Here is a 26,821-nt window from a genome sequence, read left to right as displayed (position 1 = left end):
AAAAAATATTTTATTTATTTTCACCATGGCTTGGCAGGGTTGGGGACAAATATATATATATATATATATATGTATATATATATATATACATATATATATATACATATATATATACATATATATATTATATGTGTGTGTGTGTGTGTGTGTGTGTGTGCATATATTTATTTTCTCCTTTGTTGCCCTTGTTGTTTTTCATTGTTGTTGGATTTATTGTTGTTGTTATTGATATCGTCATTGTTAGGACAGAGAGAAATAGAGAGAGGAGGGGACGAAGACAAAGACAGGGAGAGAAAGACAGACACCTGCAGACCTGCTTCACTGCCTGTGAAGCGACTCCCCTGTAGGTGGGGAGCCAGGGGCTCAACCAGGGGCTCCAACCAGGATCCTCAAGCCGGTCCTTGCGCTTTGTGCCACTTGCGCTTAACCCGCTGCGCTGCCGCCCGACTCCCACAATATACCTTTTTGTGTCAAAAGAGACTAGTAGGGGCCGGGTGATAACACAATGGGTTAAGTGCAGATGGCACGAAGCGCAAGGATTGGTATAAGGATCCTGGTTCGAGCCCCTGACTCCACACCTGCAGGGGCAGGGGGGTCGCCTCATACACAGTGGAGCAGACCTATCTTTCTCTCCCCCTCTCTGTCTTCCCCTCCTCTTTAGATTTCTCTCTCTGTTCTATCCAACAACAATAACAAAATTACAACAACAAAGGCAACAAAAAATGGCCTCCAGGAGCAGTGGATTCATAGTGCATGATAACCCCAGAGGGGAAAAAAAAGAGAGAGAGAGAGACTAGTTGCCACCAAGGGTAAGTAGACAGAGTGACAGCCCTTTGAACAGGGCTGGGCAGTGGCCCAGGTTCTGATGCCAGCTCTGCCACCAATCACTATGAGGCTTCAACCAAGGCTTTACCACTTTCTGAATTTCCGCTTTTCCTTAGCTTCCATCTTTTTTCCCCTTTTCTTTCTTTCTCTTTATTATTTAAAAAGAAAGAGGAAGATGACTGTAATTCTCAGAGCGTTTATCATTTCCAAATGTGCTCTAGGCCATTACGTAAAGGGATAAGAGCATAAGAAAACATACCATTGAGTCAAGGCCTTAATGTTTCTGGAGACAGATAACAAAGTAGAACCTCTCATGTAGGTAATCTGAAGTTTGTGTTATTATGCAACAGGAAATAACAGGAAACTATTTATTTATGTCTGATGATGCAACACCTTCTGACTGAGGCAGACATAATTCCAGGAGACGTAAAGGAGGATCTTAAAGTAATCATGGTGACCACACATGCTGACTACGGTTTGTGTTTATATTTCGTGTCTCGAGATAATTTGTGTTAAAAGCCACTTTATTAAAATCTGGTCAATAACCAAACGTTGTATATTTTTAATGTCTACACCATGTAGACTGCTTGTTAACTTTGGTATGAAAACAGTTTTTGACACTTAATAGGCTTGTACTGTTTTTCAAATCTGTGACAAGATACTGTGGTCAGCAGCCTGGATAGACAACATAGAACAGTGTACCTTTTTTAAAAAATTAAGAGGTTAATGGCTTACACTGTCGGGAATTGTGAGGATGTGGTTGAGCTTGGCAGGGCTTGATCTGAGGGCCACGTCCATCCTGTCAGTCTCTCTCTCTCTGCTAAGAGGTCGAGTGAGGGGGGACATGACTCCCCAAGATTTGCCTCGTCTGATCAGACTCCCTGCCTCACAAAGCACTTTGCATTCCTGATGCTATAGCCTGCTCCCTTATTATCTACATAATCATTGTTTTGCCTGAAAGATCCCCACCCATTCCATTCCTTTTATCTTCTTTCTACCCTCAAGACTCTCCCTGCCTGCAGGGTATTATTAATCCTACCATTTAAAATCCTCACAACAGTTGCTAAGGAAGTTCCTACTTTTCCCAGCCCTCTTTTGCTTTTCTCCCCTTTTTGCCCCTTTCCAAACCATGTCAAGCCATTTCCATTTCCGACTTACCACTTCCGGGTCTGCCTTTTAAAAGCCTTAGCTCTCTGATCACTAAAGAACTGAATTGCCTTGCCAGTACAAACTCTGTTCCTGAGTCATCTGTCTTGTGTCACTGAGTGAGTAGCAGCCCAGGCTGGCTCCGGTCGTGTTCTCTCCAACCCAGAGAGTATGTGCCCGAGAAGAGGCACCCCCACACTAGCCCAGCATTACACTAAGTACAGTTGTTGACACATGTGAACAATGTACTTTAAAAAATATTTATTTATTTATTCCCTTTTGTTGCCCTTCTTGTTTTTTATTGTTGTAGTTATTATTGTTGTTATTGATGTCTTCATTGTTAAATAGGACAGAGAAAAATGGAGAGAGGAAGGGAAGACAGAGAGGGGGAGAGAAAGAGAGAGAGACCTGCAGACCTGATTCACTGCCTGTGAAGCAACTCCCCTGCAGGTGGGGAGCCTGGAGCTAGAACCAGAATCCTTACGCAGGTCCTTGGGCTTTGCACCACATGTGCTTAACCCACTGTGCTACAACCCGACTCCCAAGTGTACTTTTAAGATCAGTAGACTTTGTTTTTTATTGGGCGGGAGAGGGGAAGAGAGAGAGAAAGATCTACAGTACAGCTCCAGCACTCATGAAGTTTCCCCCCTGTAGGTGGACACCAGAGGCTTGAAGCTGAGTTCTTGTGCGTTATAATGTATGAGCTTTACCAGATGCTCCACCACCCTGACCCAGATCATTACCTTTTCTAAGCAGCCACCTACAGATGCCATAGATCATGAGACCCAGAAGCACAGAGACAGTGATGATGGTCACAGCTAAGATGATCCAGAAATTCCTCCTCAACCATTGCATCACCATGGAATCCTGAGAATGGAAACACATCTGCTTGTTTCTGTAGAAAAGGTATTTCATATCAGTCCATGGGGAAGAGTACTGTTTGCCTAGTCTTAGACTATAAAGAACATGGGACTTTTATTCTCTCTCTCTCTTTTTATTTTTTTCTATTAGATATAGACAGAGAGAAGTTTAGAAGGGACAGAAGATAGAGAAAGAGACAGAAAGAGACCTGCAGCCCTATTTCACCACATGTGAAGCTTTTCCCCCTGCAGGTCGGGACCAGGGGCTTGAACCCAGGTCCTTGCTCACTGTAAGGTGAGCAGTTAACCAGGTATACCACTGCCTGCGCCCTGGAATTTTTATTCTCAGTTGTAGATTCTGATTGCTTATGTCAGGGCAAATCTCTCAGTCCTGTGCACCATTGTATAACTACCACAGTATTGATCCCTTACGAGGAAGCATTCTAAACCTCATTTGGCCTTTCCTTGATGACTTGGAGGCATCTTGACTAACACCAGTAGAGGAAAGTCCTGTGACAGAGAAAAAGCATTCCACCCTGCTTCCTCCCTGAGTGATTTTGAGAAAGTTATTTTACTTTGTGGTCAGCTGCCTGTCTAGAAAAGTGTGTATTGGTGAGGAGGAAATAAAGTGAAAAATGGTAAAGCACTTACAGCACTTGTGGACATACTTGATTTGTTTCATAGCAAATCAAATCATTTTGATTTGTAAGAATAAAATTGTAAGATACTTAATACTGTCATTCTGAAAAATGACTCCATTTTCACTTTCTGATGTTATCCTACTTCTTTCTTCTCCAGGAAACTAAAGAGATTGAAATTTATTCCTTCCTCCCTCCCTCCTTTCCTTCCTTTCTTTTTGTTTTGGTTTTTATTGCCACCAGGGTTATTGCTCCTTTCCTGCACTACTAACACCTCCGGAGGCCATCCCCCCCCCTTCTTGTTTTATTTGTATGGGATAGAGAAAAGTTGAGAGGGGGAGGGAGATAAGATAGGAAAGAAAAAAGGTTGACACCTGCAGACCTGCTTCACTGCATGTGAAGCATACCCCCTGTAATTGACAGGCAACATCACAGAACTGCCTGTCTCTCTCTCTTTTCTCTTCAACCCAACATTAGGAAAATAAAAGCAGGGAAGGGCTATGGAGGCAACCAAGACTAATCCCTTCCCTTCCCATCACTGGGCCAGAATGAGGAGCCTTGAGTTAAAGACAGACTAACAACAAGTAGAACCAAGGGTTTGGGTTTTTTTGTTTTTTTGTTTGGTTGGTTTTGGTTTTTTGGTCTTCTTTTTCTTAAAGATACACATACCTATATACATATGTATATGTATATGTGTATGTGTATGTGTATGTGTATGTGTATGTATATGTATATATGGTTGGATAGAGACAGAAACTGAGGGGAGAAGGAGATAGAGGAGAGAGGTATAGAGACACCTGCAGCCCTGATTCACTTGAAGCTTTCCCCCTGCAGGTGGGGACCAGGGGCTTGAACCTGAGTCCTTGAGCACTGTAATCTGCACACCAGGTGCATCACCACCTGGCCACCGAGCCAAACCAAGTTTAAAAATTGCTTTGGGGAGTCGGGCGGTGGCGCAGTGGGTTAAGCGCACGTGGCGCAAAGCGCAGGGACCGGCGGCTCCCCACCTGCAGGGGAGTCGCTTCACGGGCGGTGAAGCAGGTCTGCAGGTGTCTGTCTTTCTCTCCCCCTCTCTCTCTGTCTTCCCCTCCTCTCTCCATTTCTCTCTGTCCTATCCAACAACAAAGCAACGTCAACAATGGCAATAATAATAACCGCAACGAGGCTGCAACAACTAGGGCAACAAAAAGGGGGAAAAAATGGCCTCCAGGAGCGGTGGATTCATGGTGCAGGCACCGAGCCCAGCAATAACCCTGGAGGAGAAAAAAAAAATTGCTTTGGCATGTGCATGATCCAGGCTTGACCCCAGCTCCCATCACATTAAAGGAAGCCTCAGTGTTGTCTCTGTCTGTCATTCTCTCTCTCTCTCCACCCTGTCAGTCTCTGTTTCTATCTAAAATAATTTATAAAATATAAATTTTATATAAGTCTGATTAATAATCAAAATGAGGCGGGGTTACAGTTCAACCCATAGGGCCTGTGTCTTTGAGGCATTGTGTTCAGTTCCCAATAACACATGGGAACACCAGAAACAACAATGAGGGAGCTCTATGGATAGCGGGTGCTGTGGTAGTTCTCCCTTTGCGTCTCTTCTTCTACTCTCTCTTTCTTTATAACAAATGTAAAGAACAGAATACTCAAAAAAGGGGAAAAAAGAAAGAAAGAAAGAGAGAAAGGAAGGAAGGAAGGAAAGAAGGAAGGAAGGAAGGAAGGAAGGAAGAAAGAAAGAAAGAAAGAAAGAAAGGAAGAAAGAAAAAAAGAGGGGGCCTGGTGGTGGCACACCTGGTTGAGAGCACATGTTGCAATGCTCAAGGACCCAGGCTCGAACCCCTGGTCCCCACCTGCAGGGGGAAGGTTTTGCAAGTGGTGAAGCAGTGCTGCAGGTGTCTCTCTGTCTCTTTCCCTCTCTGTCTTCCCCTTCCTCTCGACTTCTGCCTATCACTATCCAATAAATAAAGAAAATTTAAAGAAAGAAAGAGAGAGAAAGAGAAGGGAGGAGGGAGGGAGGGAGGGAGGAAGAGAGAAAAATCTGTTTCTTTTGAGATTTTGTGAGAACTGTTATATTTGGGAGATGGTAGGGTGAGTCCCAGAACTTTAATGGTGCGTTCAGTGTGGAACTATACACTGTATTTTTTTTTCAGTCTTGTAATCCACTATTAATCACAAATGAAAAAATTTAAATGGGCAATAAAGCAAGCAAGAACAGAACACTGGACTAAGAAGCTGCCTATTTAGGGGTATTACATATAAGGTCCTGAGTTCATTAAATCCCTGACACCACAAAAAAGGAAATCAAAATAACTTAAAAGTTTTATAAGTATCAGGAATGTCACCATAAGCCCTTTCAAGACCCTCTTCAGGACCTTGTCCTCACTGTAGAGCAGCAATGGTGGGGACTGCCCCGCTCTCTGAAGGGAGGCTGTGTCATCCTCCTCTGCCGCACAAGGAAGACTGGTCCTGAAATGAGCACAGCCTGAAATGTCCCCAGCTGTGACCGTGAGCTGTGAGCTCAGACTGACACGGACTCAGATGGTACACAGGCTCCTGTGTTAAATATGAAATAGACATGGGCCCTGGGTCAGATTGATCTGGTAAACAGTTAACTGTATTTATATATTTTCTGTAAGTTTGGGAGCTACTTTGCCCTAATCTAGTTTTTTAGTTCTATTCTCAACTGTAACTACATCTTCTCAGATGGTATTTTTAATCCACCTCCAAATTAACTATTAAGCTTAAGCAAAAATTACTAAAGAACATACCTAAAATAGACTTCTTAGCTTCTTACCACCTTAAGTACTTATTCCTACCTGCTCTATTCCTACTTCCTGGTTCTTATTTATTAAATTTTTTTTGTTCTGCCTCATAACTTACTGCCTTTCAGACACCAAATTGCAGATGCTGCTATGATTTCATCCTGAACTCCATGGGCAGACAACCTCACCAATGTGTCCTTGAACTGCCCCTCTCCAGAGCCCTACCCCTATCTTTTCCCTACTAGGGAAAGATAGAAACAGGCTGGGGGAATGGATTGACCTGCAAACATCCATGTCCAGTGGAGAAGCAATTATAGAAGCCAGAACTCTTAACTTCTGAACCCCAAAAATAGTTTTGGTCCATACTCCCAGAGGGGGGACATGTTAGGGGAAAATGACCAGAGAACTCTGAACTCCAACTCCATCAGGACTCAGAGAGAGAAGAGGGGAATAGTAAGGACATTCAGAAGTAATAATGGGTGTAGGGTGTGACTTTAAAAGGAAGAGAAGGCAGGACCATAGAAAAAAAATGATCAAATATATATATACAGTTATAGATATAATAGTCAATCCGTATCTGTGACTTTGGGAGAACCACTGAAGTTTCCAATGAAGAGAATGGGGACACAGAACTCTGGTGGTGGGAGTGGTGTGGAATTATATCCTTATTGTTTTGTAATTTTGTAAATCACTAATAAAAAAGTTCTGGAGAGAGAGACAGGCTGGGAGTATGAATCGACCTGTCAATGCTCATGTTGGGGAAGCAATTACAGAAGCCAGACCTTCCACCTTCTGCACCCCATAATGACCCTGGGTCCATACTCCCAGAGGGATAAAGAATAGGAAAGCTATCAGGGGAGGGGATGGGATACTGAGTTCTGGTGGTGGGAATTGTGTGGAGTTGTACCCCTCTTATCCTATGGTATTGTCAATGTTTCCTTTTTATAAATAAAAATTTTTTAAAGTTAGTATTATTCATGCTAGAGTAAAAAAAAATAAAAGAGTTCTATTAACAACAACAACAAAAAGTTTTGGAAGTGAGCAAATATCATCGGGGAAGTCACTTATAGAAATATGGAAGGAGCCCAGGCAATCACAACCATTAGAACAAATTGAATTTGTTTCCTATGGCTGCTCTTATAAATCTCTATAGACACAATGACTTAAAATAACACAAAGTTATTATTGTCCAGTTCTGAAAGTCCAACATGGATGTTTCTGACTAAAATCAAAATATGGACAGGGTTTATTTTTCCTTTTGGAGGTTCCATTGGATAAACCATCTCTTTGTATCTTTCAGTTTCTAGAGGCCAGTCATGTTCCTTGGTTCTCTGACCTTTCCTTCCTCCATCTTCAAATAACAGATGAGTGGCTGAGAAAGCTGTGGTATATGTACACAATGGAATACTACACAGCTATTAAGAACAATGAACCCACCTTCTCTGACCCATCGCGGATGGAGCTAGAAGAAATTATGTTAAGTGAGCTAAGTCAGAAAGATAAAGATCCCACTAATCAACAGAAGTTGAGAAAGAAGAACAGAAAGGAAAATTCAAAGCAGGAGTTGATTGAATTTGGAGTAGGGCACCAAAGAAAAAACCCTGGGGTGGAGGGTGAGGGTGGATGTTCAGCTTCATGGGGCGGGAGTGCGGGGGTGGGAGGGATGGGACACAGTCTTATGGTGGTGGGAATGGTGTTTATGTACACTCCTATCAATTTGTAGTCATATAAATCACTATTTAATTCATATGAGAGGGGAAAAATTGATTGAATATCTCTTTAAAATTACAAAAAAAAAAAAAGTCAACATCAAGGGCCAAGGGGATAATGCAGCAATAGCACACTGATACCTGTGAGAAGTGCCAGGTTCAATCCCCAGTGCCACTAATAGCCACACCTGCTCAGTGCTCTGCTCAGACAAATAAAACAACAAACTCAGCAGTGATGTCTCCCTGGCAGAAAGAAACAGGTTTTCTGACATTTGAGTAGCCACAATTCCCTCGGACATTTTTCCTTTTATTAATTAATTAATTTTTCTTTATTGGGGGATGAATGCTTTACAGTTTACAGTAAAATACAGTCGTTGGTACATGTGTAACATTTTTCAGTTTCCCGCATGACATTCTAACCCTCTATTAAATTTTTTTTATTGAGGGGTTAATGTCTTCCCAGTGGATTAATTGACACAGGCGCACAATTTCGTTATCTACCAGGCCCCCAAAGTTCCTCCCTGTCCTTGCCCAGAGCCCTTTGCTTTTGCTGCAATACACCACGTCCAGCCCATATCTCACTTCGTGCTCTCCCTCCTTTTTAAAGTCCTGCTAAATGAGATAATTTGGTTTTTGTCTTTCTCTTTTTTGGCTTATCTCACTCAACGTGATGTACTCAAGTTTCATGCAGCAGAATGCAAAGGAGACCATTTCATCATTCTTAACAGCTGAATAGTATTCCATCGGGTATATATCTCACAATTTTTTTTTCCTCTGATATTTTCTGCCTCTTCCATTCATAAGACTCTTGTGACTACACTGATCCACATGGATAATTTTTCCATATCAAGAGCACCTGCTTAGCAACCATAATTCTACCTGAAACTACTTTGTCAAGTAATCGAACATATTCATACTTTGGGAAACTAGGAGGTGAAATGTTGGGGTGAGGTAGGTCACTACACAAACCCCTGTATGCTCAGATCTTGGTAAGATAAGATACTTCAGTTAAAGTGTTTCCACTGGGCTTATGCAATTTTTAATTTTTGCCTTCTGTGAATGTCCCAGAAGGGAGGGGGGAAACAGTGAATGGAGATTCAGCCAACATGACCAGAAGGTCATCACAGAGATTTTGTTTTGTTTTGTTTTATTTTTAACTAATTTATTGGGGGATTAATGGTTTACAATTGACAGTAACATACAATAGTTTGTACATGCATAACATTTCCCAATTTTCCACATAACAATTCAACCCTCACTAAGTCCTAATCTGTCATCATGTTCCAGGACCTGAACTCCCCCCAGCCCACCCCAGAGTCTTTTACTTTGGTGCAATACACCAACTCCAGTCTAAGTTCTGCTTAGTGTTTTCCCTTCTGATCTTTTTCTCTTTCTTTCTTTCTTTCTTTCTTTCTTTCTTTCTTTCTTTCTTTCTTTCTTTCTTTCCTTCTTTGCCTCCAGGGTTATTTCTGGGGCTCTGTGCATGCACTACAAATCCACTGCTCCTAGAGGTCATTTTTTCCCTTTTGTTGCCCTTCCTTGTTGTTTAGTGGTGTTGTTGTTACTATTATTGTTGTCATTGTTGTTGGATAGTACAGAGAGAAACTGAGAGTGGAGGGGAAGACAGAGAGGGGGGAAAGAAAGATAGACACCTGAGACCTGCTTCACTGCCTGTAAAGCGACTCCCTTACAGGTGGGGAGCTGGGGGCTCAAACCCAGATCCTTATGCAGGTCTTTGCACTTTGCACCACGTGCGCTTAACCCGCTGCACTACCACCCGGCCCCCCTTTTTCTTATCTTTTTTTAAGGGTTTTATTTATTTATTTATTAATGAGAAAGATAGGAGGAGAGAGAGAAAAAAACAGACATCACTCCGGTACATGTGCTGCTTGGGACTAAACTCAAGACCTCATGCTTGAAGTCCAGTGCTTTATCCCCTGCTCAATTCCTGTCTTTGAGTGACATCATCCTATATTCATCCTTTTGTTTCAGACTTATCTCCGTTAACATGAGTTTTTTTCAAGCTCTATCCAAGATAGGGTAAAGAAGGTGAATTCACCATTTGTAATAGCTGAGTAGTATTCTGTTGTGTATATATACTACAACTTACTCAGTCCTTGTATTTTGTGCCACGTGCGCTTAACCCGCTGCGCTACCGCCTGACTCCCCAAAATTATTATTTTTTAAAGGTTTTTTTTTTTGCCTCCAGGGTTATTGCTGCACCATGAATCCACTGCTCCTGGAGGCCATTTCTTCCCCATTTTGTTGCCCTTGTTGTTGTTGTTATTGTTTCCATTGATGTTGTTGTTGGATAAGACAGAGAGAAATCGAGAGGGGAGGGGAGACAGAAAGAGGGGAGAGAAAGATAGACACCTGCAGACCTGCTTCACCACTTGTGAAGGGACCCACTTGCAGGTTGGGAGCCCGAGGCTCGAACTGGAATCTTTATGCTGGTCCTTGCGCTTTGCGCCATATGCACTTAAACTGCTGTGCTACTGCCCAACCCCCAATAAAAAATTATTTTTTAGTCCACAATTTGTCTGGCTTTATATGTTAACTCTTCTTTCAGCCACCAGGTTCCAGATGCTAACACGATGCCAACCAGACTTCCCTGGGCAGACAACCCCACCAATATGTCCTGGAGCTCCGCTTCCCCAGAGCTCCACCCCACTAGGGAAAGAGAAAGACTGGCAGGGATTATGCATCGACCTGCCAAAGCCCATGTTCAGCAGGGAAGCAATTACAGAAGCCAGACCTTCCACCTTCTGCACCCCATAATGACCCTGGGTCCATACTCCCAGAGGGATAAAGAATAGGAAAGCTATCAGGGAAGGGGATTGGATATAGAGCTCTGGTGGTGGAAATTGTGTGGAGTTATACCCCTCTTATCTTGCGGTTTTTGTCAGTGTTTCCTTTTTATAAATAAATTTTTATATATATATATATATGTATATATATTAAATGGTGTTTCACCACTAGGGAAAGATAGAAACTGCCTATGGATCAACCTGCCAACATACATTTCTAGCAGAGAAGCAATTACAGAAGCCAGACCTTCCACCTTCTCCACCCTATAAAGAATTTTAGTCCATACTCCCAGTGGGGCAAATGTTAGGGAAAGATGACCAGACGGTACTGAAATCCAATTTCTTCATGACCCAGAGAGAAAAGAGAGAGAGAGAGAGAAAAATAAAACAGTCATAACTAGTAGGTGTGACTTAGAAAGGAAGAGAAGGCAGAACCATAGGGGGGGAAAATATATATATATATAATGGCTAGCCCATATCTGTGAACTAATGCAGTTTCTAATAGAGGAAATGAGGACACAGAACTCTGGTGGTGGGAAAGATGTGGAATTATACCCCATTTATCTTATAATTTTGTAAATTAAAATTAAATCACTAATAAAAAATTTAAAAAAAAAAGAAAGAAAACGGGGCTTCAGGCACTCAAGTGCAGCAATCGGTCAGCTGAACAATCTCCCAGCTGACCACTGGGAGATTGTGCCACTGAGTCTGTTTGTTTTAATGAATTTCTCCAGATGATTCTAATATGAGTCCCAGGTTGAGAAGTACTGATAAATATGTTATTACATAATCCACAATTTGGTCTTTCCATGGGTGAGCAACTATTACTTCCATTTAACAGATGAAGAAATAAAACTCAAGGAGATTAAGCAATCTGTGAAAGATAACACAGCTCAGCCCAGTCTGATGACCAAGTTCGTGCTATTTTTTTTACACGCCTAGTTGACACCAAATAACAATGCTTCTTTTTATAACAGAACTGAAAGCAGAACTCTTGTTTAAGGACTTCCAATATTGGCATAGGGCTCAACCTTCAGCTGTGACTTTTTTCCACATAATAAAAGCCTCAGTATGAAAATGCACCTTGGAAAAGTGACTTGCTCATGCCCCATCTCCATTAATCTTCATAAGAGTTCTATAATTGTAGAGATAAGAGCACAAAAGCTTAAAAGAATGCAATAAGTGGTCACAGAATTAGTAAGTGGGAAAATTACAAGCCAAACCCAGGTCTTTCTTGATCTAGGGTCCTAACTTCAAGTTAGGGCTTTATTCATTTTAAATATTTACTTAGTAATAGTAGAGGAGAGAAGCAGAATCTCAGCACACACACACACACACACACACACACACACACACACTCTACCAGAGCACTACTTAGCTCTGGTTTATGATGATATGGTAAATGAACTTGGTACCTCAATGCCTCAAGCATGAATACCTTCTTGTATAACTACTATGCTGTCCCCCACACCCCAGAGCCTCACTCTAGCACATGGTTATACTGGGGATTGAACTTGGGACCTCATAATTATAAGTTCAGGTTTTAGTCACTATGCCACCTCCTAAGCCAAGAGGTCTCTCCTCTCTCTCTCTCTCTCTCTCTCTTTAAATGTATGCATTTTTTTAATGAGGAAGAATGAGAAAGGGTGCAGAGACCTGTTCAGTGTGGTGTGGAGAATTGAACCTTTGGCCTTGGGCCTCAGGCATACAAAATTGTGCTGCTCTAACAGGCTGAGCTGTCTCCCCAGTATCAAGCCAGGACTTCTTAAATATCACATTGAAATACCTGAGAATTGAATTCAAATAGATTCAAGGATTCTATACCCCTATTCTGCTCCCTGCTCTGATGTGTAGATGTGGTGTGTGGGACTTGGGAATCAGCATTTTCAACCAGCCTTTCAGTTGATTCTCTCAGTTGGTTCTTCACTGAGGTGAAGAAAACTACATCCAACCAGTGTTCCAGGGTCCCAGTGAGGTTGATAAAGAAGCTGGATGCTTGTTTGCTGCAGCAACGATAGACAATAGCAGCAGCTCCGTAGAATAAAGACACCCTACCCCCAAGACTTCTTTTTAAATATTTGTTCCTTTTTGTTGCCCTCGTTGTTTTATTGTTGTAGTTATTATTTTTGTTGTTATTGATGTCATCGTTTTGGATTGGACAGAGAGAAATGGAGAGAAGAGGAGAAGACAGAGACGGGGAGAGAAAGTAGACACCTTCAGACCTGTTTCACCTCTTGTGAAGTGCCTCCCCTGCAGGTGGGGATCCTGGGGCTGGAACCCTCAAGACTTCTTGAACTCAAATGTCTGTCTTGTCTATTTGTCATGTTGCCTGAGAGTCTATCATCAGTTCACTTCTCTCCAGAGTTCTCTGCTTTCCTCCATATTTCTTTCATTTAAACATATTTTCCCGAGTGTACCACACTCTGAGGAAGAGAAACTATGATTTTCACTTTGGTGTGAATGACTTTGGTTTTTTGTTTGTTTGTTTGTTTGTTTTGTTTTGTTTTGCCTCCAGGGTTATCCCTGGGGCTTGGTGCCTGCACTACACTATAAATCCACTGCTAATGTGGCCATTTTCTTGATATTTTGGATAGGACAGAGGGAAATTGAGAGGGGAGGGTAAGATAGAGAAGGAGAAAGATAGACATCTGCAATCTTGTTTCACCACTTAAGTGACCCCCCTACAGGCAGGGAACCTGGGGCTTGAACCAGGATCCTTGCATGGGTCCTTGCACTTGGCAGTATATGAGCTTAACCTGGTGCACCACCACCCGGCCCCTGGTGTGAATGACTTTGTTGGACTTTCCTAGGACTTTGGCAGGAACAAGGAACATTCTGGAATCCATCCGAAGTCCATATATATATATATATAATTCCTTGATGGAACTTGAAGACATAATGTTAAATGAAACAGATTAAAAAGAAGAAAAGGAGAAATACCAAAATGATCTCAATTACAAGTGGAACTTAAGAAATAAGGACAAAGGGAAATCACAGAGAGAATTTGGACTAGTTGTGGTGCATTGCACCAAAAGAAAGGACTGTGGAAAGGAAAGGGAAGGAAGGGGGTGGTGGAAAGAACCTTGAGGTGCTGCCGCATGGTGCGTGGAGAGCTGAGAAACTGTGCCCATGTATCAAGAACTGCACATGAACCATCAGTGCCCCCCCACATAAAATTAAACAGAAAGAGAAACAGAGACCGCAGGAACAATATGTCTAAGTAGCTGAGGAAAGAGTTTCATGGATCCTGACAGAAGGATGAGCTTTTGGAAGGGAACACAAGTCAAGATGATGCTGAACAGAAACAGACTGGGATATGGAGACTAGAAGCTGTGAGCTCACACTCCAAAACTCCCATTGTCTCTGAAGTAGGAGGCAAAATTCAATGAGTGAAGGAGGAGACAACTCCCTATATGTTATGATTACCATATACAACACATTTGTTCAATAGAACTCATACACATACACCACCACCACCATCACCACTAAGACAGTTCTGTTGGTTTATTAGTTCCTGTCTGTCTCCCACACAGGTGTTCAAACTCTGTGAAAGCAAGGACCATGGCCCTCTCTTTACCACTACTCCCAGTACCTACAACATCACCTGAAACACAGTAGGTGCACTGTAGGTGTATGTGAATGAAAGACGGAGACCCTAGTCTCTTCCTCCTGCTACTGGCAGTTTGGAAACAGGGTCTAGGATCCAGGTGCTATGCACTCTAATTCCAAAGTCCCATCTCCTAGACACATGACTGTCCTCCATCTGCCATTGGCATTAAACAGATGACTAAAAGCAGAGACTATGCAGGTACTGACGGCTGTCATTCCAGCTGCTCCTTCGTTTCTTAATATTTCAATAGCCTAAGGCATCCTCACAAAGAAATGGTGGCAATTTTGAGTGATGTCAGGATGAGGTCACAGTTACAAACAACTAGCCACATCAGCCCCAACTTTTGTTGCCTCAAAAGGCAATTCCAGAGAACTGTTGATAGAAGTCACACTACGCATTTTATCAAATTAATTTCAGTATCTTCACCCACTTTATAACTTATGTTCTCCTTGAAATTTTTTTCCTCTTCTCTGTCCCCAGATTCTTAAGATCAACTACCTATGTGTGCTTACTTATTTATGTTAGCTTAAAAACTGAAAATATAGGACTGAGAGATAGCTCACCGAGTACAGTGTACACTTTACCATGCATGAGGAAGGACCTGGGTTTGAGCCCCTGGTCAGTCACATGAGAGCCTCATGAAAGGAGAAACTTCCTGAATGGTGGATCAAAGTATAAAAAAAAAAGTAGAAGGGCTGAGTTATTGTACACCTGGTTAAGCACACACATTACAGTATACAAGGACCTGGGTTCAAAGCCCTGACCCCCATCTGCAGGGGGGAAAGCTTCATGAGCGGTGTAGTAAGGCTGCAGGTGTCTCTCTGTCTCTTTCCCTCTCTAGCTCCCCCTCCCTTCTCAATTTCTCCCTGTTCTATCCAATAATAACAAGTAAAAAAGAAAGAAAGAAAGAAAAAAAAAATGGAAATGTAGATAGCACTCCCCTCATATAGAGAGGATTGAGCAGGGCATGACTGAGCAGCCAAACAGTAGGAAGTAGGGGTGGGAAAGGAAATCACAGAAGAGAAGGGCCAGGTTTTGGTGCACCTAGTAAAGTATACATGCTATAATGCATAAGGACATGGGTTCAAGCCCTTGTCTTCCACTTACAAGGGGGAAACTTCCCAAGTGATGAAGTAGCACTGCAGGTGTCTCTTTCTCTCCCCCTCTCTATCTCCCTCTCTATTCTCCTTCCCTCTCAACTTCTTTATGTCCTATCAAATAAAAATGTACAACTTTTTAAGTATTTGAAAGAAAGAAAATCATAGAAGAATCGCTTGATGAAATATACTGCTGTGATCAAGAAAGGAAATATCAAAACATCACAAGGGGATTATTGGGAGACCACATAAAATGAAAACAGCAGAATGCAGCATTGCACTTGGCCGCATCTTTACATAACGCCACCAGCATCTGTGGCTGGAGATGAGTGGGAGGAAACATCGAAAGATGATTCTGATTTTTTTTTAAGTGTATGAGAGTATGACCCTTACCACTTTCTGTACTGCTTCCCTTCCAGTGAAATGCAAAATAAGCACATGTTCAGAGTTTCATTATTTTTTTAAATTTTTATTTGTTTATTTATTGGATAGAGACAGCGAGAAATTGAGAGGGAAGGGGAGATAGAGAGGGATAGAGAGAGACACCTGCAGCCCTGCTTCACCACTCATGAAGCTTTCCCCCTGCAAGTGGGGACCAGGGGGTCATGAGTGAAGTGACCCCCCTGCAGGTGGGAAGCCGGGGGTTCGAACCGGGATCCTCCTGCCGGTCCTTGCATTTTGCACCATGTGCACTCAACCCACTGCGCTACTGCCCGACCCCCTCTAAGAGAACTTCTACCCTCTGCTCCCAAGTGAGTTGCCCTTCCAGGATGTCTGGTGCGATGCTTTTGAGCTTAACAGAGCTTTCCAGACTCACCTGTTACTCAAGCTTGTTAGCAAACTTATCCCAGGATTTCTACAAGCTTCCTCGGACCCAGTCAAGTTGTCTCTTAGAGTATCTTCCTTTTTCTTATTTGCTTGGGGCAGAGAATGTGTAGGAAATCTTAAGCCTGTCACTCCAGGGCTCTCCAGCATTACTGCTGGTCTAGAAGGTAGAGGAGGCTGGGGCCCCTGCCCCATGATGACAGCAGGGGAGGTTTATATTTCTAGCGTGTGTTTAAGTCAAAATAAAATGTAGATAACTTCCCAAAAAGCCTGTGCTGGGCTAGAAGATCTAAAAGGCCAAATACTAAGTGTACACATTATCATGAGAAAGGAACCAGGTTCAAGTCCTCAGTTCCCACCTGCAAAGGGTAAGCTTCATGAGTGGTGAAGCAGGGCTGCAGGAGTCTCTCTCCATCTCTTCATATATATTCCCTTTTGTTGACCTTGTTGTTCTTTATTGTTGTTTTAATTGTTGTTGTTGTCGTTGTTAGGACAGAGAGAAGTGGAGAGAGGAGGGGAAGACAGAGGGGGAAAGAAAGATAGACACCTGCAGACCTGCTTCACCACTTGTGAAGCGACTCCCCTGCATGTGGGCAGCCGGGGGCTCAAACTGGGATCCTTCCTCCAGTCCTCACACTTTGTGCCACATGCGTTTAACCCGCTGTACTACCTCCCAACTCCCTCTCTCCATCTCTTCTATCTTTCCCCTCCCCTCTCAATTTCTCTCTGTCCTATCAAATAAAATAAAAAGTTTAAAAGAAATAAATAAGATAATATAAAATAAAAGTCAAAACAACAAACTCTCTTCTTGGCTGTTGTGAGGTGGTGTGGGGCTTGGCGTTATTGTTCTCCCCCACTTCTTTACAGATTTCCAATGTTCAGGGAGTGAAAGACCTAGAAAACTAAAACAGACTCCTAGCTCAGGGATCCCCACTTCCAGCACCTCCCCCCCCCAGAGGTCCCTAGGTGTGAAGAAGTCAGGAAAGGGAGTGACTTTAGGGACTGAGGCATGAGAAGGTGGAAAGAGAAACAAAGTCATGCGGGAGTCTTCTCTGAAGTAATTCTCCAGAGGGCAAGAGCATGTGACTCCACACACTTTGCTCTTGAGTCTTGAAGGCAAGGCGGGCTGGCTTATAAATAAGTTCCCAGGGCCAGGCTGTGGCTGAGCACACATGCTGTAGTGCTCAAGAATCAGGGTTCCAGCCCCTGCTCCTCACCTACAGGGGTGAAGATTCACTAGCACTGAAGCAGGTCTACCGCTGTCTCTCTTTCTCTCTCCCTCTCTACCGCCCCACCTCCTCTCAATTTCTCTCCAGCCCAATAAAAAAGAAAAAGAAGAGGAAAAAAATTTTTAAAAGGAAAAATGTCTATGAGAGTGGTGGATTCACCCTAGTGATAACCTTGGTGGCAATAAAAATAAACAAGTAAATAAATCGGAGGCAAGCAACGGGTTAACTTTTCAAGAGAGATGCTAAGGGTTAACTTCTCAAGCTGAATAAGAACACAGCCAGAGACAAAAATTCCCCCTCTCCTCAGCATAGATGGGACTTTCTGCTCAAAGTAATCAACCTGACTTTGGCCAACTGCTGGTGAATCCTCTCTCCAACCTGCTAGAAGGGTCTGTTAGCAAACCCTGCTGATAAGCAAAACAAAGTGTGCTCTCTTCCTGTAGGGGGGACAAAAGCTTCAAAGCTTGTTGCTATGAGTTACCATGAGAAAGCTGACTAGAGAAAATTGTGAGCATCATTGAGCTCAGGGCCTAGATTTTTTGCAGGAGTCCAGCAGGCTGGTTCTGCTGGCATAATAAACACTGCTCCCTGCATCAAAGCCTCAGTGTCTGTGTCTCCCATCTCTCCACCTGAGAAACCCATAACAAATCCGCAAGCCCCAGACACAAAGTGACAAAGAAACCAAGGTTGCTGATGTTCTAGAATTTTCTTCCAAGGGCTCCAAGATGTAGCCAGATAAGCACTTAGTGCTTCACCTCCAGCACAGCCCCATCAGGGTCCTCGCACCTCTCTGTCACCAAGGCTCACCACCAGAATGCAAGGAGTGATCCCCACAGCACAGCACACACTCCCAGTCATTAGGTCATCTCAACCTGAGAAGGAGGCTTCAGGTCCCCATCACACACACAAGGAAGCAGGGGCCCAGAGGGCCAACGGAGCCTGAGACCACCCATCCAGTGACCAGTAGGACAGATGTTCCAACCTTGCTCAGAACCTTCAGGATACAGCCCCTAGTCTAAGCCCAGCTGCTCACCCACACTGACACAGACCCAGCTGCCAATGCTGACAGGTGCCTGCAGCGGAGAGAGCGGGAGTGTGTCCCTGGGAAGACCAAGGCTTACCTGGGCCTCCTGCATATCTAGCAGTGTGTGGCTGAGGGGAGCGCAGTGCTTGTGGCTGAGGTGCAGTTGTGAGAGGTGTCCTCACTCACAGGTCCCCCACCCTTCCCAGAACAGTGAGCACCAGCCTGACCACACTTCCCCTTTCTGCTCAGCCCTGGCCCTGTCAGCAGCAGCCAGATCCTTTTCCCAAGGAAACTGACACGACTTTGCAGAAACCACTATCTCTTCCTCAGACCTTATGCCCTGTCAAGATTCACAGGCTGTGGATGAGCGCAGTTCCTAGTGTGGAGGTAGCCTGGGAGGGTTAAGAGGCTCTGGGATACAGATTTGGTAAGTAGGGGGGAGCCAGGGGCCCATTAGAGGAACATGTCCTGAGTATTACCAGACTTGCGAGCTTAGAGTTTCCGATGAGCGAGAAGACCCTGACTGCCACCCCGAGAGGCTGCCTGGGCAAGAAACTCACTCATGTGTGAAAACACCACCACGCAGAGACCAGCCTCCTCAGCCCCCTGGGAACTCTGCAACTGCTGGCCCGCTTTCTCCTGGGACAGCTGAGGCAAAAGTTCCCTGTTTTGAAGGGTGTGTGACCAGCTACATCAAGAATGGCCCCTTGGGGTGAAATAGTGCACTAGTTAGGGCATGTGCCTTGCTATGCTCATGACCTAGGTTCACGTCTAGGCACTGCATGTGAGACTTCGGCATTGGGAAAAGGAGACTGGCCCGTAGTGAGTGTGTAGGCAAAGTTTAGGGCCCCACACCAGGCATCTGGACAGTCAACAAGAAGCTAGCCCGCCCCCTAGTGGTGACTAGAGGTGCTTCCTTCTCAGGATTCTGGGGCAACCTTACATCAAAAAGAGACCCTTCACTTCTTATTCAAGACCACCAGCTCAGCAGGAACTCAGAAGGAATTCTAGTTCACTCCTTACCCAATGATTCAATCTTGTCAGCATCTTGCCAGGTAACACATACTGAACAGTTTCTGCTGTGCTGTTTTTGTTTTGCTTTGTTTTTCTTAAGGCATCCAAACTAGACGTAAAATATGGGTGGGGTAGATAGTATAATGGTTCTGCAATGAGACTCTCATGCCTGAGGCTCTGAAGTCCCAGGTTCAGTTCCACGCACCACCGTAAGGCAGAGCTGAGCAGTGTTCTGGTAAAATAAAATAAAATAAAATAAAATAACAGATATAAAATATTGTCTTTGGGGTTAGGGTAGCACAGTGGCTTAAGTGCACATGGTACCAAGAACAAGAATCTGTGTAAGGATCCTGGTTCGAACCCCCCCACACACCTGCGTTGGGGGTGGGGGGGTAACTTCATGGGCAGTGAAGCAGGTCTGCAGGTGTCTTTCTCTCCCTCTCTCTGTCTTCCTGTCCTCTCTCTATTTCTTTCTGTTCTATCCAACAACAGATATAGCAACAATAACAAGGGTAACAATAACAGCAAGGGAAACAAAATGGGAAAAATGGCCTCCAGGGACAGTGGATTCATAGTGCAGGCACTGAGTCTCAGCAATAACCCTGGAGGCAAAAAAATAATAAAAAGTAAAAAAAAAAAAAAAAAAGGTCTTACTCCCTGTGCTGCATCACAAGTGCTAATTAACCCTTGTTACGAGAGACAGCTGAAGAAACGACTGTATGAAGTTATGTGGACAGAAACAATATTTCAAGGAGCTGCAATCTGTCTCTTTTAACTGTAAAACTGCTGACACAAAAGGTTCCACTTGTATTATGTGACCTGCCCTCCACTCTTGCTTTTTAGATAGAGAATAAGACACTGACAGAAGAAGACACCACAGCACTGCTCTGACGTTTGTTAAGCTCCCCTTTACATGGTGCTTGCTCTCAGAGTGATCAGGAGCTGGAGACATGGTGAAGCGTGTACTCTACTGGCTGAATTGGTTTCTGATCGCCTGAGGTGATTGTTTGCTTCCTGCAGTGGTTTTTTAAAATAATTTAAAATTTTTAATAGTGTGCTAGAAGATTGTAAGATTACAATGTATAGTTCACACCACACCCACCACCATTCTGTATCCCCAGCCTCCCAAGTTCTCACAAGTCTTACAGTTTGTTTGCTTCTGTTTTGTTTAGATTTTTTTTTTGCAAGTTCATGTGAATCAGATCTGTAGATTCCACATACGAGTGAAACCATCTGGTAGTTGCCATTGTCTCTTTACTTATTTCACTAAGCATAATCACCTCCAGTTCCATCCATTTTGTCCCAAAGGATACAATATTATCTTTTTTTTTTTTTTTGATCCAGCAGTGGTTTTAAAATGTTTCCACAGCAGCCTTGGAGATAGTACAGTGGCTAAAATGTTGAACTCTCAAGCATGAGGTCCTGAGTTCAATTTTTTTTTATATAATATACTTATTTACTATTGAACAGTGACAGAGAAATTGAAAGGAGAGGAGGGACTTCTCCAAATTTCAACTTCCGGAGGCGGAGCTACAAGCAGCAGATCGCTTTCTCTCCTCTCCTCTCCTCTCCTCTCCTCTCCTCTCCTCTCCTCTCCTCTCCTCTCCTCTCCTCTCCTCTCCTCTCCTCTCTTCTCCTCTCCTCTCCTCTCCTCTCCTCTCCTCTCCTCTCCTCTCCTCTCCTCTCCTCTCCCAGATCAACTAGGAATACCAAAGGAGACCACCCGGGACCAAAACAAGACAGGACTAGAATGACCACAGGAACCCAGTAAATCACCGGTGAGTACAAACACGCGTGGCTGGTGACAGAGAGGAGAGAGGGGCCTAAGGAGAGATTAAGTGACTGCTAACAGTTCAGCAGTTTATCAGTGGAGACACCACCTCCAGTCTGCTCCACAACAAGGGGACAGCTGAAGGGAGGAGAGGACTCCCCAGAGACTCACCAAGAGCAACTCTGAGTCTCCATTGCTACTACCCTCAATCCCCACCTTCCCACCCTTCCACTTCTCAATAACCACCATATTTTTCTCCTTTTTTTTTTTGAAATCCTATTTCTTTCTTTCTTTTTTATTTTTTAATTTTCTTTTCTTCTTTCTCTCTCTCTTTCTTTCTTTCTCTCTCTCTTTCTCCTGTTCTCTTTTTTTTTTCCATGTGATTTCACCACTCCAGGCCACTTTTTCATTCAGAGAGAGAGAGACCACAGCACTAGCATTTTCTCCGCTGTCATACCACATCCTGTGTGGTGCCAGGACTCAAACCTGGGCGGCAAGCAAGACGAGACACCTGCCCTGCCTGTGAGCTCTCTTTGCAGTCCAAGGCCACACCTCTGTATCCTGGTCCGCATCCACAGGGAGCAGTAAGTTGTGGCTGAACATATCATGAAGGCAAAGCCGAGGTTTTTCTGGCTGGGTGGGAGAGAACTTGCTTTGAAGTTTTCTGACTTGTTTTCTTCTAGACCAACGCAAAGACTGATGAACATGTTAGCCACCCATGCGCTTGCCAGGAAGTAGAATGGTTGGATTTTGAATGTTTTGAAAGTGCTTTAACCTTTTTCAAGAAAATGTTGTTACCAGAGGCTGGGAGGTGGGTATGGGAAGTTTAATACTTGATTTTCCAAATAATTTTACTTATTTTCATGTGGGAGGGAGGGAGAAAAGAGAGACCAGAGTACTCTCAGCTGAGACCCATGGTGAGGATTGAACCTGGAATCTCTGGGACTTCAGCTATAACATTCTGGTACACCAACTCTCCATTATCTGGGAGCTCATGGGTAATTGATCTAGAGTTTTAGCTTGAGAAAGTGAAACGTACTGAGAACAGATGTTTGGTGGTGGTGTTTGCATGCTGTGAGATGACATATAATACTGTGTAATAGGCTAATGGTACAATATATAATTACGTCACATAAAATGTGATGTATAGAGAATACAGGTCCATGAAGGATGATGAATGACCTAGTGGGGGTTGTATTGTTAAATGGGAAACTGGGGAATGTTATGCATGTACAAACTATTGTATTTACTGTTGAATGGAAAACATTAATTCCCCAATAAAGAAATAAATTTTTTAAAAAATGTGATGTATAATGTAATTATATATCATAAATATTAGAATATTTGTATCGTGTGATTTACATATCAATACCACTGAACTGTACTTTTCAGAATGGTAAATGCTATGCTATGCTCTCTTTCACACAATGTATTTATTTAAAGTATTTATTCTTTTTCTTTTTTCTTTTTTTTTTTTAATCAAAGCACTGCTCAGTTCTGGCTTATGGTGGTGTGGGGGATTGAACCTGGGACTTTGGAGCCTCAGGCATGAGAATCTCTTTGCATAGCCACTATACTATCTACCCTCCGCCCTCTTTACCACAATTTAAAAAAGCGCAGAGCTGCTCTCAGAACATTTCTCTGGGTGAGTTCCCATGGGGAAAGCTGGAATTGGGCAAGATTTCACAGCCTCTGAGACAGTGAACTTGTGTGTGATCTTTAAAAATGCCCCCCTCCTCTCACTCTGTCTTCAAAGACTTTTTACTTCCTTTATCCCTCTCCCTCTTTCTTTTGTTTAAGTTATCTTTATTTATTTGATAGAGAAAGCCAGAAATTGAGGAGAAGGGGAGCTGCAGAGGGAGAGACAGAGAGACACCCGCAGCTCTGCTTTACCGCTTGTGAAGCTTTCCCCCTACAGGTGGGGACTGGGGCTTGAACCCAGGTCCTTCCATACTGGAACATGTGTGCTTAACCAGGCCCCCACATTTTTTTTTTACAGGGGAGAGTAGTCTGAAGTCTCCTACTGGAGGATACCCCACCTCAGCCACTGAACTCACTTCATTAGCCGTGAGTCTGTTCCAAGCTCTGGCTAAGGAGGCATCCGCTGGGACCCAGCTTGTCATCTGCAGCATCTCCTGCCCAATCTGCCTTGTTCTTTGGGAACTCACCTGCTCGGGCCGGGGGAGGGCCCTGTTAGGGCAGCTAGATGGCCCTAGTCTCAGACCTTCCCAGGGGGCACAGAGTGTCGCAAAGCTTCCCACCTGCAGGATGGGACCGAGACTCAAACCTGGGTCCTCACGCATTGTAAAGTGTGCTCTCAACCAGGTGTGCCACCACCCAACTCTTTCTCTCTCCCTCTCTCTCTCTTTCTGTTAAACTTGGTAGGACAGAGAGAAATTGAGAGAGAAAGGCACCTGCAGACTGCAGACCTGCTCCACTTCTTGGGAAGCACCCCTGCAGGTGGTGGCTCAGCCCTGGGTCCTTGCACAGTGCTTAACTGGGTGTGCCATTACCCAGCCGCTCTTTCTTTCTTTTTTTTTTAAATTTTATATTTATTAATTTCCACTTTTGTTGCCCTTGTTGTTTTTCATTGTTGTTGTAGTTATTATTGATGTCATTGTTAGATAGGACAGAGAGAAGTGGAGAGAGGAGGGGAAGACAGAGAGGGCGAGAGAAAGACAGACACCTGCAGACCTGCTTCACCGCCTGTGAAGCGACTCCCTGCAGGTGGGGAGCTGGGGGCTTGAACTGAGATGCTTGCACTGGTCCTTGTGCTTTGCACCACATGCGCTTAACCTGCTGCACTACCGCCCAAGTCCCTCTAGCCCCTCTTTCTTAATGCTTGTTTATTCTGAGAGAGAGAGAGAGAGAGAGAAGGAATGAAAGAACTAGAGTATCACTCTGGTACATGCTATAACAGGAATCGAACTCAGAACCTCATGCTTTTAAGTCCCAAACTGTAGCCACTGGGTGTAACCTCCAGGGCTTACTCCCACAATTGTCAGCCAATTAACCATGACTGTGACTGACCATCTAGGTGGCTGCATGTAGCCTAGTCTCTATGAAAAGAAGCTAAAACAAGGGAAACAAAAGGGAAAAGAAAGAAAGAAAGAAAGAAAGAAAGAAAGAAAGAAAGAAAGAAAGAAAGAAGAAGCTGACTGTATGAGGGAGGGACAGGTAAGCTAGCTAATTGCTATTTGTTCTGAAAGGATGGCTTTGGTGGCAAACGATAGACACCCTCCTTGAACTAGTTCAGCCATAAACAAGGAGGCACTGGGAGGCTGGCTTCCTGTTGTTGCTGTAGGAAATTGCTACAAATCTGATGACTTAGAACAACACAAATAGAATTTCTACTTTTTAAAAAAATTTTTTTTATTTATTAGAGACAGCCAGAAATCAAGAGGGAGGAGGGTGATAGGGAGAGAGACAGAGAGGCACCTGCAGCCCTGCTTCACCACTCGTAAAGCTTTCCCCCTGCAGGTGGGGACTGGGGGCTCAAACGTGGGTCCTTGTGCATTGTAATACATGCGCTCAACCAGGTGCGCCACCACCCGGCCCCCTCTACTTTTCTTAAGTTTCATCTTTTTTTTTTTAATACAATCTGAGAGAAAGACCTGAGGCTAAAGAAGTAGCAGGCTGGAGTGATGGAGGAATGGTCCATGAGCCAAGGAATGCTGGCAGCCTCTAGAGCTGAAAAAGGGTAGGAAACAAATTTAAGATTTTTTTATCATCTTTATTCATTTATTGGATAGAGACAGCCAGAAATTGAGAGGGAATAGAGAGAGAGAGAGAAAGAAAGAGAGGAGAGAGAGAGAAAATGAGACCTGTACTCTGCGGCCTGCAGCCCTGCTTTACCACTCTCAAAGCTTTCCCCCTGTGGGTAGGGATGGGTGGCTCAAACCTGGGTCCTTGTGCATTGAAACATGTATGCTCAGCCAGGTGTGCCACCATTCAATCGCAGAAACAGATTTTTCTATAGCACTTCCAGAAGGAATCAACCCTGCCAACTCATTTTATACTTCTGATATCCAGAACAGTAAGAAATGGGGAGGGGGTAGATAACATAATGGTTATGCAAAAGACTCTCCAGTCTCCTGGGTTTAATCCCCTGCACCACCAAGCCAATGCTCTGGTGTGAAAATAAGTAAATAAATAAAGGGCCAGGAAATAACTTATTTGGTAGTACTTAACCAGGATAAGGCCTTGGGATTGACCTCCAGTGTCACATGGGTATACCATGAACAACATTGGGGAAGCTCCATGGGGGGCAGAGCCAGGCTGAGGTAACCCTCCTTCCCTTCTATCTCTCTGTCTTTACACAGAAAGCATGGTAAAAAATCAGGTTGGGGAAACATCTCAGCAAGTATGGTTCATGTGTAAGGTCCCAAGTTCATTCCCCAACATTGCATAAAAACAAAAAATGTTAAAAAAAAAAAAAAGAGAGAGAGAGAGAGATTGGTGAGGAGGCAGCATAATGGCTTTGCAAAAAGACTTTCCAGCTTGAGGCTCCAAAGTCCCAGGTTCAATCCCCTGCAGCACTCTTAGCCTCCTAGGAAGAACCCTTGGATCCACCTGCATTATCCAGAATAATGTCTCAAAACTGAAAGTCCTGCATTGTACTCAGTCATATCTGCGTATCTGCAGGTTTTTTATTTATTTATTTATTTATTTATTTATTTATTTATTTTGCCTCCAGGGTTATTGCTGGAGCTCGGTGCCTGCACCATGAATCCACTGCTCCTGGAGGCCATTTTCCCCCTTTTGTTGCCCTTCTTGTTGTAGCCTTGTTGTGGTTATTATTGTTGTTGTTGATGTCATTCATTGTTGGATAGGACAGAGAGAAGTGGAGAGAGGAGGGGAAGGCAGAGAGGGGGAGAGAAAGACAGACACCTGCAGACCTGCATCACCGCTTGTGAAGCAGGTGGGGAGCCGGGGGCTCAGTCCTTGTGCTTTGCGCCAGGTGCACTTAACCCACTCACTACCGCCTGACTCCCCATCTGCAGTCTTTTTAATGATAGAAAGCAACATATTCACAGTGTCTAGAGATTAGGGCATGTTGGAGGGTCATTACCCAGTTTACTGCAGAAGACTTACTGGAGCTTGGGCTGACATGTCTGGGCAACCCTATAGAGGGAGAAATAAATGCACAGTGATTCTACATGAAATGTGTCTGAAAGTACCAGCCCCATATTCTTCTACCCATCCTGCCTAAGGAGGGACATCCCTGACTCCTTCTGGACTTCCTACAGGCTTTGAATGCTAGCAGACTCTTTGAGATGATGTGACAAAGTCCTTTCTGGTGCTATTATATCCTTTCATTGTTCTTTATGGGGAAATTCTATGAGCTCAGTCTCTCTCAAGCAGCTGTTCAGATGTCATCTGAAGGCAAACCTGGCTTGAACATTCGGGATGACTCACAAGTGTGACTGGCTGAGTTCCAGCTAATGTCTTGGAGTTTAGTCCCAGCTGTCAAGCTATTACCCTGTGGGACCTTTGAAACAAAGCAGGGCCTC

The 26,821-nt window shown here is 43.8% G+C and overlaps 1 protein-coding gene across 1 annotated transcript in view; it reads right to left on the bottom strand.

Annotated features, from left to right (window-relative positions):
* The window catches only part of SCIMP (SLP adaptor and CSK interacting membrane protein), a 28,754-nt gene extending 10,039 nt beyond the window's left edge, over positions 1-18,715 (bottom strand). The window contains exons 1-2 of the mRNA XM_007523208.3: positions 18,621-18,715; positions 2,715-2,838 (exon numbers count right to left, since the gene is read on the bottom strand). Of these exons, the coding sequence (XP_007523270.3) occupies positions 2,715-2,838; positions 18,621-18,635 (139 nt within the window). The 5' untranslated portion in view covers positions 18,636-18,715. The remainder of the gene's footprint in view (positions 1-2,714; positions 2,839-18,620) is intronic.
* Positions 18,716-26,821: the final 8,106 nt, after the last annotated feature.

Source organism: Erinaceus europaeus, chromosome 12 (genome assembly GCF_950295315.1).
Source record: "Erinaceus europaeus chromosome 12, mEriEur2.1, whole genome shotgun sequence".
Classification (NCBI taxonomy): Eukaryota; Metazoa; Chordata; class Mammalia; order Eulipotyphla; family Erinaceidae; genus Erinaceus; species Erinaceus europaeus.
This window is presented reverse-complemented; position numbering and strand designations above follow the sequence as displayed.